Genomic DNA, 11459 nt, shown 5'->3' with positions numbered 1-11459 from the left:
TCCAGCATTCACTTTAAAAAAAAAAAAAAAAAATCTGCAATAAAAAGGGGAAATGCACTTCAAATGCTAGCTGTAGAAATGCTAAGGCCTGGTTCACACCTGAACGTTTTGTAGCGCGTTCAACGCTCGGCGAATGTTCTAGAAAACGCTCAAACATCTAAATCCCATTGTATTCAATGGGTCTGGATCAAACCTCGCCTTATTTCCGCCCGTCCGAACGCCATACAAAACGGCCTACGCCCCCAAAGAAGTACATGTACTTCTTTGGGGCGTTTTGGTCTCACGTTTCCATTGGGATACAGCCAAGTAGCCCTCGGAGGGCGTTTGTTGCACGTTTTTTACCGTGAATCGCGGTAACGCGCATATTCAATACGCCTAGGTGTGAACCCAGCCTAAAAAGTCAGGATGAGCATGACAGAACACCCAAGTGCTGCTTTATTTATTTATGTTTACACTGATTAACAGAAATAGACTCCTACTGTTTTAGATGTCAAAGTGAAAAGGTATCTCCACAAAACGTGATTTCACACACAAACCTTATTACAGAAGTATACACCCCCTTCAAGGTTTGACAGCATTTGTTTTCCATTAATTTTTGCAAAATGTTTAAGCTCTGTCAGGTTTAAGGGAATTGTGACTGAACAGGTTTTTTTTTTTTTACCCCCAATTCCAGTCACCCATTCTGTATTGGGTTGACACCTAAACTCTGCTTTGGCTTTTCCAGAACATGAACATTATTATTTTTAAGCCATCCTTGTCCAGGAGGCTTGTAGAGAATCCCATGTCAGAGCACAATGAAAGCCAGACAAGCAAAAAGGTGCTAGTTAAAATATTTATTAAGAACAGTGTCCACAGGAGCAAGCAGAATCATAAACCGGAACAAGCCAAAGTCAGGAGCCGCAGTGGGTAGTCGTCCAAGCCAGGTCAGGAACCCAGATCAGCGTCGTCAGGAACAAGCCAGGAGCAGGAGCTCGAGGAGAACGTCAGCCAGGATCGGGTCATACACAGAATCAGGATAATCAGAGCAGCAGGAAAGCACTAGCAGGAAGACCACGCAAAGGCAAGGTCAGACTGGGCTGAGTGATATATATATACATATACACATACATACACCAGCGCTGGAGGGACTCCTGAAAACTACAGGAAAGAAGATGATCGGATTGGGGGGAGGGAGATTTGCCTTTAATGTCACTTTAAGAAAGCATGCTGACAGTGCAAAAAGCAACGTTCCTCCCTGACTTTACTAGTTTGCAGCATTCTGGCTTGGCTGCCATTTTACTCACCTGTTTCCTTCTTTGCCTGAGCAGACTCTGGAATGTTGCTCACTACTCCCAGGCTCCCTCTTATGCCCAGACAGGAGAGCATCATCTGAGAGAGTCAGATGGGAGTTTCCTGTCTGAGTGATGTCACCCCACTCACTATATATATATCACTCAGACAGGAAACTCCCATCTGACTCTCTCAGATGATGCTCTCCTGTCTGGGCATAAGAGGGAGCCTGGGAGTAGTGAGCAACATTCCAGAGTCTGCTCAGGCAAAGAAGGAAACAGGTGAGTAAAATGGCAGCCAAGCCAGAATGCTGCAAACTAGTAAAGTCAGGGAGGAACGTTGATTTTTGCACTGTCAGCATGCTTTCTTAAAGTGACATTAAAGGCAAATCTCCCTCCCCCCAATCCGATCATCTTCTTTCCTGTAGTTTTCAGGAGTCCCTCCAGCGCTGGTGCCGGTCTCTGTATCAGTGTCGACTCTAATCTATTTTCCCGGCATTTCCTGTCCCACAGAGTCTGTGCAGCTGCACGCTGCTGCATTAATTTACCTTGGGTCTCTTCTCAGATCGAAGATCTGTATTGCGCATGTGCCCGGCCCATGATCCTTTGCAGCCGTCTGAGAATCTTCAGATCTCCGTACGGGAGTGAGCGGTGGAGACACAGGTATATTTGAACCCTTTTTTAAATTATCTATTGCTTTCTAGCAGTAGATATATGCAAAAACATGCAAGGCTTTAATTATCCTTTAACGTTTCAATAAAAGGCGTTGTGCAAGTTCGACCCTTGAGTGCAGGTAACTTATTCATATACTGTGAATTTCTGTCTGGACTCTTTTGGAGGTCAATTCTGACTCCTTTGGTTGCACACACAAAAAAAAAAAAAAAAGTTGAGCAAGTCATCTTCTTTTTACCAGGGAAAGCCTTCTTTTTGCTTGCTGTAAAGTCCAAGACCAAAAAGAAAGTCTCCAGTGAATGGCAGACAAGACTTTGGAAGCTGGGTCTCCAGGCCATGTCTAGAGCAATTAGGCTAAGCTGGTAACTTAGCAGACATCCTCACTGACTCGGCAGAGGCATCAACTAAAAAAAAATAAAAAAAAAGGGAAAGGATTCAGGAATGTTTTGTCTAGGTGTACCTGCTTTTAAATGGATTTACATCTGCAGGAGCCAATATTCCTGATTCCAGGCCAAACAAGTAGATACCAGTGCAGGGCATTGGAGATTGGGCAGAGGAGGATTCCCAAGCTCTCTTCAGCAAAAAACAGTCATACTTTTTGTCTATGGTATCCAAAGACACCCAAGTCCTCGAAGAAGGACAAAATTAGTGAATTTGAAAACCTTTAAAACGCTGCATTAAAAACGTAGGTATTTTTTTTGTCAGGGTAGGGCAGCATCCTCACTACAGGGAAACCTGGGTTTCTCTCAGGTTCAACCAATTCTTCTATAATGTAATCGGTGACTGTACTGTGCTGCTGGAACAGTTGCTGCCTCATTATTTTGTGCATAATTGATAGTTAAGGGGGTTAAAGCTCCCCTAGTCCCAAGTATCTGCACTCCTTGTGACGGCACTAGAAGAGTGTCACTAGAAGCCTGCCCCCTCCTCCTGCGTTCTTCATGCAAGAACATAGATTGCCCTGAATCATGGATCTGAAGGGCCCTAGACAGAACCCCTTACCCGTCTGAAAGGCTGTCCAGGGGGCAAAGAAGGAGAACACATTTTTTTTTTTGGTATACAGTACCCACACCAAGAGAGGAAAGCGCAACACAGGCCATGAGAGAGCAGGCTTCCGTGCCCCTTCCCACCCCACTGACGGTCTATGCCAAGGGACCACCTTTAGTGTTGGTTTGGGGTTGTGCTTCCTGGTTTCGGGGGAGCGGAGTCATGCTCTCATGTGTTGTCCTGGACGGGGGGGGGAGTGGGCTGATGGTATGTGATAATCTTTACATAAAGCAACATTGCTTTTGTATGTTGCCTTATGTGAATATAGCACAAGATTATCACTATACCAAAGTGTGCTGTCGAAGATCCTTAATTTTCCTATACTGGAGAGTTCTACCTTGGCTCAAGATTCTTGATGACCACATCAGGTTTTTCTCCAGAAGTTACATGTGTTTTACCCTCCACCATTGGGATTCAATACTGCCACCACCATGCTTCACAGCAAGAATTGTGAATTTAGGACTATGCGATAATGGTAAAAAAATAAAAATTTGGGTTTTATAAGACCATTAAAAAAAACTTCTACCAGCTAACTTCTGAGAATCCAGCCTGCCTTACTGAAAACAGCAGGAGAGATGTCAATTAGGTTTTAGTTTGAAGAAGTGGCTTTATTTTTGCTGCTCCTTTACCAAAGTCAGAACTGGTGAAGCACCCGAGCAACCGTCTTTGCATGCATAGTCCCTCGAATCTTAAGCCACTGACACTTGCAACTCCATCAGGTCTCTTGGTGGCCTCTTTCACTAGTCTCCTCCTTGTGCTGTCATCTAATTTTGGAAAATGACCTGTTAATAACCGATTCATCTTTACTCCAGGGGATTTTCAGTTACTTGGACATTTTCCAGTTTCCCACAATGTTCTGTGGTCATGATGTAATTTTATCTATATTAATGACACAGCATGTACACCAGGCACAGTTCAGTGAATCAGAGAGAGATCATAGTAAAGAAAGCGGCCCAAAACCAGAGACATGAAGGTAGACACTAATGGCAACCTGCACTGTTCTCTCTGTGAGAAAAAGGTAGGAGACTAGAGAAAACAAAAAAAACACAAATCCAAGAGTATTGTATGTTTTCTATAATTCTGTTTTAAAGACAATTTTCACTTCACTTTTAAATAATGGCATTTTTTGTTAAGTGTGTTTGATTCTTAAAGTGACATTAAACCCTCAGATTTTTTTTTTTAACAAACCAATAGTGTAATGTGTGCCTTACTGTAATCCATGGTTGTTTCCCTTCTCTTTGCTGCTCTTCCTTTTAAATCCTTATCTCTTCTCTTGCTGGGGGAGAACTTCCCTTTGCAGCTGGGTGCCTCTTCCTGTAGTATATATATTGGATATACTACCAGGTTGTCTCAGGCTGGCTCAGGTTGTGAACCTGCACACAGACACCATGTATCAATTCCAGAGACAAGGCAGTCTGCTGCAAAACAGAAGTTCTGCCCAGCATGAGACCAGATACGGATTTAAAAGGAAGAGCAGCAAAGAGAAGGGAAACAACCATGGATTACAGTAAGGCACACATTACAGTATTGTTTTATGTTAAATAATATGAGGGTTTAATGTCACTTTAAAGACACAGATGTGGACACATCAAAACAAAGCTTCATTCCTCCTGAAATGTGATGAAGTAAAAGCAACTGTCTCATGTATACCTGGCATGTCAAAGGTAAAGCAAAGTGTGAAAAGGGAGAACGTTTTGCTTATTCTACAAAGCATATTCTAGAATAGCCTACACAGATTTATAGCCTACACAGAATAGCCCAGGAAAAAAAAAAAAATTACAAAATGATGAGATCATAGCTATATTTCAAACTGTTTCTGGAATTTGTATCACACATCTTTAATCTTTTTAAAACAGCCAATCAGACTATTTAAATGGAACAAAGTCACTCTGCTGTTTGGTGTCATCGTGCACACTAGACTGAACATGAGTCAGATAAAGCCGAGGAGAGAGGTGTTTGAGGAGGAAAAAAGAAAACAATTATAGCTCAGCATGTCAAAAAGGTAAAGGCTATAAGACCATCTTCACGAAACTGATGTTATGACTTTTTGCAAATAATATTAAGAAATGCAAGGTCCATAGGAGTGTAGCCAATCTGCCTGGACGTGGCCAAAAGAGGGGGGGGAAAAAAAATGATCGCCGGACAGAACAGAAGGATATTAAAAATGGTAAACAAAGAGCCAAGGAAAGCTTCCAAAGAGATATAAGCTGAACTCCAAGGTACATCAGTGTCTGATTGCAACATCTATAGCTTTTGGAGCGACAGTGGGCCCAAAAGGAGAGACAGAAGGCCTCAATTGTTGGAAAAATAAAAGTTGCTTGTTAAGGAAAAGAACACCAAACCTACTGTTAAATATAGGGGAAGCTTGGTTAGGTTTTGGGGTTGCATTTGGCATGGGCTGCTTTAAAATCAACAATCAAATCTCATTACATCATGGAATTCTGGAAAAAAAAATGTCAGAAAGCTCTCTCAGTTGAAGGTCATAGGTCCTCCAACAGGATGGCCAACAACACAGATAAAACCACTAGACTATTCCGAATTGTTCTTCTATTAGTCCTAATTGGAATCCTATCAAACATCTATGAAAGCAGCAGAAACATGCAGCCTGAAGAAAGTATCCTTCAAACCTGAGACAGCTGGAGTGGGCCAAACTACCTATTGACAGGTGCAAAAGTATCCGAGAGCTACAAAAAAAATTATTTGCTTACAGTGATTGCATCAAAAACATTAGGCTAGGGGTCCCATCATCTTGTTTTATAAATTAAGATATACAGTTTTATCAAAAATCAAAAGCAAAGTTTGACATTATTAAAAATGGAACAAACAATGATGGCCGCCAATTACTTTGGTCAGTTTAAAGTAATTTCTATTACAAGCAATTGCGGGTGGTTTTTTCATGGAAGACTACCAACGAATTTGCCCATTTCACCAATTAAAACTACATTTTCAAATACTTTAACATATAAATAGGTGAACATAGCGAGGACAAGCTGTCAGCAAACTACAGAGCGAATTTTATATGATGGCCGAGTGAGAGGTTGGCATGCAACCAACAAAGAATAGAGTGCCAAATGGAAGACAACAATGCAGGTAGTCGTGAAGTGCCAGCCAATGGTTGACAACATACAGATCCCAGGAGAGAAGAAAGAAATTTACCGGAGAAGAGAATGAAACAGATACAGTATATTGGAAAACTGTGCACCTAGTAGCAGCCCATTAGCTTATCGTCCCCCTCAGCAATTCAAATGTGGGAATTTTAGGTTTCATTTCTAATTAGCGAAGATTAAGTTATAAAAATATGAATTTATTCATGTTTTTACAGTTTATAAACAGCAAATGAGGGTGCATACATTGGGACAGGGTTGTCAGAATCCTGTCAATAAACATAATACATATTAATTAATTTTACCTGTCCATGCCCAATTTTAAACCGTTAGGCTGCAAAACTATTTGCATATTTTTACTTACAGGCCTATTAATTAGGGAACAATTGTGTCACTTATTGTACAGAAGAGTGCTTTAGGTTTTATCATCATTTTAAAACCACTGTTCTGCAAATATAAAGTACTACATTTATTCTAAAACTTGGCCATTAAAACACCAAAATTCTGATTTTGGTACAAAATATAGCAAAGCTATTAAGAAACAAAAACTGCAGATGCACTTGTTACTGCTTACACTAAGGGCCCATTCACATCACCATGCTGTGTGCTACAACACACACATTGTCATGCACTGCATTAAACAGCCAATCCACAATAAATCAGCTGAAACGCATAGCAACACAGGCTACATTATTTGCAGCTCAATGCACCATGTGTATTGCTGCGCTGCGGTACACTGCTGAGTATATCCATTTTTAAAGGTGCATTGAGGTGTCATTTATTAGGAATGGCACTGCAGCACGTCAACACACACACACACACACACAGGGTGCTCCCACATTGCACTGGTCTAAACAGGCCCAAAAAATAACAAACAATGAAGGAGTTACATGTAAAAACATTACCCCTGACTTATTTATTTTCATTTTCAAAGCTGAACTCCAGGAACACATAACACATTTGTAATTCTATTCAGCAAGACTTGTGATTCAACAACCCCTGCCAGACAGTGCAGTCGGGTTCCTAATCATTCTATTCTCTATTACACTTCAAGCAGAATACCAGTAATCTTTTTTTTTTTTTTTATTGACCCTTGCAGTGGGGCTACCCCCACACTGCAAGTGTTAACTGCTTGTTGGTGTCTAGGTAAAAAAAAGGGATATACTCACCTGACCTGCCAAGCCAACTTCTTCTTAGACCAGTCCCTGGAATGGCTCTCCCCCTCCTCTGCAGCAGTCAACGTTCCAGTAAATCATCAAGGTCTATACACTGTGCAAGGACGCTGAGAAGCATTCTAATCTGCTGCTGCGGAGGGGACAGGCTGCAGGGAGCGCCATGACAGCTGGCCGGCTTGGATCTTTGGGTGAGTACATCTGTTATTTTAGCAACTAGACACAAAGGAGCACTTAACCCTTGCAGTGAGGTTACCCCTGCACTGCAAAGGTTAATAAAAAAAAAAATCCTGGAGTTATTTGACAAAGACACCCTTCAGGATCCGCCCCATCCTGCTGCTTGGACAATGAAAAGACAGCACACGAATGAGGATATCCTTGTGCTCCATCATGATGCAAGCATATATAAACAGCACTCTGCACAGCAACAGAATTCAGATCTCCTCCCTCTCTCAGGGAGGGTAGTGAGGCAGAACAATCACGGATCCCTTAAGGCCTTGTTCACACCAAATGCAGAGCAGATCCGGTCAGGTTTCTGCACACGCAGTGCAGTGGGTTGTGCCGCGTTTTTGGTAAAAAATAAATAAATTTAGTTTAACATGGGCTTTCAGTGAGTTCAGGCACATGACGCATTTTTGATGCGTTCCAGAGCAGATCCAGAGCAGGTAAAATAGGGCTTGCGGCAGTTTTTTCACCTGCTCTGGATCTGCACGCTGCGATGTGAACTGGAGCTCAAAATACCATAGGAATACATTGGACGCAGTTTTGATCCGGTCTGCACCTGCTCTGCTCTGGATCTGCTCTGCACTTGGTGTGAACAAGCCCTAAGGGTCCCCACACACCTTACGATTATCGTACGATAATCGCGGGAAATCCCGCGATCGTACGATGATCGTAAGGTGTGTGGAAGCCGTGCGACCTCTACTACTGTAAGGTCGCACGACTTTAAACTTACGGACATGTTCGAAAACTCGCCGAGCATCGTACGATGTTCGGCGGGTTTGTGGCATGTCCGTACGATAACAGCCGTACGGGCCGGTGTGCGCAAGCGCACACTGCCCGTTCGGCATTGCGGTCATCGGAAGCCCGCCCGTCAGGGGGCGTGGCTTGCAATCATCGCAAGTACGATCTGCCTATGCAACATAGGCAGATCGTACGTTTTTTTAAGTACCTTACATCCATCGCAAGACAGAAGTCTTGCGATGGTTCTAAGGTGTGTGCCCAGCCTAATAGAGGTCTGTCCTGGATAGAAAGTTAAAGCTTGGAGTGGGGCTACCAAAAGAACACACACAACGCTCCGAGCTGGCTTCTCCTTAGACCAGTCCTTGTATCTCTCCCCCTCTTTGGCAGCGGTCTAAGGTCCCGTAAATTATTATGTCTATACACAATGTATACTTACAGTCGTCAGGTTTCAGAACAGCCAGCTCCCACTCTCTCTGAACTTCCTGTCCAGTACAGAAAACACAAGGAACAGCAGAGTCTCCAGCAACTGTCCATCTACTAGCTTGGAGAAGAAGGGACAGGGACATGAGGAAGAGGAGACAGGATGGAGGGAACGCTGTGACAGCTGGCCGGCTCAGAGCTTTGGGTGAGTAGAGATTATTATTATTTGTTATTTTTGTACCTAGATACAAACAAGCACTTAACCCTTGCAGTGCGGAGGTGGCCCCCACTGCAAGGGTTAATAAAAGGTTTTCCTTGAGATCTTCTTTAAATCTTGTTTTCAATAATGAATCCAGAACAAATATACATTTCCCAGCAACATATTTCTTTACATTTTTGCCCAAGCACTTACAATCGTCATGTTTCAGAACAGCTATCTCCAACTCTCTCTGCTCAGCTTTTCTGAACAAGGAACAGCAGAGTCTATAGCAACTGTCCATCTACTAGCCTGGGGAGGGGAAGGGGTGAGTGGATTGCGGTGTCTGTGGATACACAAAAAGCTTAATAGCACATACAAAGGGGGCTCCTTGGGAAAGGAAAAGGAGTCACCCTCACAGGATACCAGGGTCGGTACAGAGGATGTCAGGGCCAGTGCTCAGGGGACTAGCTGATTCTGCAGGAAACTAATCTTTTAAACATCAAGGAGTAGCATCTATTGGAAGTGATTTCATCAGCATTTGAAATAGCTTAAACACTTTAACTTTAATATCACTTTAAGGTTATACTGACCTGGTGACTTTTCCCGCTCATAAAAAAATGGCTGCAGATCCAGGCAGTAATACCGATTGCAGCACACGTATAGATGTAAAATCGGTTCATCCACAAAAGCATTAAATGTGTATGCACAAAAACCCATGGGCCAGAAGATGCATCTAAAAAAAAGCAATACAGATAAACGTTTAAATATCACAACTTGAAGAGGCAGAAGAACACAATTCCAAAACTATATAGGCATAGGTATTTAATCATCATGTCATAAGGATTTACAATCTCCGCCAGGAGGCTGTCAGGCTAGAGGTCACCTTACAGGAACTTTCTTAGCAGATCTCAAAAAGATGTTGCCGTATCATACCGCATCCAACCTACAGTACATAGACAAGGTCTGTCTCATGAATATGCAATTCTCCTCCAGATGATAAAGTAACTTTGCAGTTATGCAATTTGTTTTGCTACTCTTTATGGTAACAGAACCTTCACTGCTAAATACTATTTATTTGATTAAAAGAAAAAGGCTTTAAAGTGTGACTGAGAATTAATTACTCAGTCATGCAACATTGTAACCAAATTAAATTGGTTATTTTTGAGACAGAGTGTATTATTTGGTGGTATTTAATAACAGCTTTTTTTATTTTTTACTTTATAAAGTATATTTAAAAAATTCTCTTTACTTTCTATTATAAAACATATCAAATAAAAACATCAGGCCAGTATGAAGACAACCCAAATGACCCTTTTTTGAAAAGACACTTCAAGGTTATTTTATTTTTTAAACACAATGTTTTAGAAATGAAGAAACATGCTGGTATTGAGGGGGTTAAAACACAGGAGCGCAGTAATGGTGCAGAAGATACAATAAATGTACAGGTCATAGACAGGAGGTTGTTGAGAGGTAACCCTACAGGTCACATAGAATGGGATGTTGAAGATTAAGGGGTTAATGTACCCATGTGCAGGAAAAGGTAGGTGAAGGGAGTAAATGCACACATCAGAGCAGAGACAGAATGGGGATAATAGATGTACCAGAGGAGGGGGATGAAAAGGTTAAAAACTACTGATTTATTTGTTTTTGCTGCTGCATCTTGTTTTCACTAGGTAGTCATGAATGGATGATTCAGCCATCCATTACCTCAAAATCACAGCGTTCACAGACACAGACCCAGTCTGTTTGCTTCTGTGCCTGAAGCCGCTGCTCTCTTATGTTGAATGACACAGGGAGCAGCAGCTTCTTTGGCCGCAGCCACACAGATACTCAATGCTCTTATGATATTTACTTTTTCTGTTTTGCAACATTGTTTCTATCTGCCAAAGGCAATGCTAAACACCAGTTTATGGGATTTTTAATATTTAAAGTGACATTAAAAGGATACATTTTTTTTCCTCCCCCCCTCCCCCCCCCCACAATGTTAATGTAAGCACTTACCTTAAAATGATGTCTCTTAATCCGATCTTTCCTGGCGTTTTCAGCCTTCTCTCCGGCACTGCTGCGGGTCTCCGATCCAGCGCTGACTCCTCTGTTTGCTGGCACTTCCTGTCCCATGGCGTCTGTGCGGGTGCACGCTGTCCATAGACTTATCTTGTGTGTCTCCTTGTCTACGGCTGAAAATCTGAACTGCGCATGCCCCAAGATCCTTTGCGGCCGGCCGAGATTTGTCAGATTTTCAGACTGGAGTGCACGGGGAAGACGCAGGTAAGTTTAAACCGTAAGTTTTTTTTTTTTACGTTTTTGCATTTGTATTAAAAAAAAAAAAAACACAAACAAAATATTAGATAGATAGAGATAGATACAATAAAAAGTTGATTAATATTGTCAATCGATTAGTTGGTTGTAGCCCTACCTCCATGACTAATGTTTTACTTACAGTAAGGTCCCAATCACAGGTGCAACACATACAAAAACTTGCAAAATTGTGCATGTTGTTGCATTTTGCGTGATCTTGCAATGCACGAAAAGCATGCATCTCACTTGCAGTGCCATTATTCATTAATGGCACACTAAACCTGGAAATCAAGACAAGAAAGCACACAGTGGGGGGGGG

The 11459-nt window shown here is 42.1% G+C and overlaps 1 protein-coding gene across 1 annotated transcript in view; it reads right to left on the bottom strand.

Moving 5' to 3' along the window:
* Positions 1-11459, bottom strand: part of LOC108799184 (S-adenosyl-L-methionine-dependent tRNA 4-demethylwyosine synthase-like) — a gene marked incomplete at its 3' end in the record, with an annotated part of 21121 nt that overhangs the window by 7135 nt on the left and 2527 nt on the right. Inside the window, exon 2 of the mRNA XM_018571013.1 lies at positions 9433-9575. Coding sequence (XP_018426515.1) covers positions 9433-9575 — 143 coding nt within the window. The remainder of the gene's footprint in view (positions 1-9432; positions 9576-11459) is intronic.

This window comes from Nanorana parkeri, unplaced genomic scaffold (assembly GCF_000935625.1).
Source record: "Nanorana parkeri isolate BGI_ZX_2015 unplaced genomic scaffold, ASM93562v1 scaffold1654, whole genome shotgun sequence".
In the NCBI taxonomy this organism is placed as follows: Eukaryota; Metazoa; Chordata; class Amphibia; order Anura; family Dicroglossidae; genus Nanorana; species Nanorana parkeri.
Note: the sequence above shows the minus strand (reverse complement) of the source record. Positions and strands in the feature narration are given on the sequence as shown.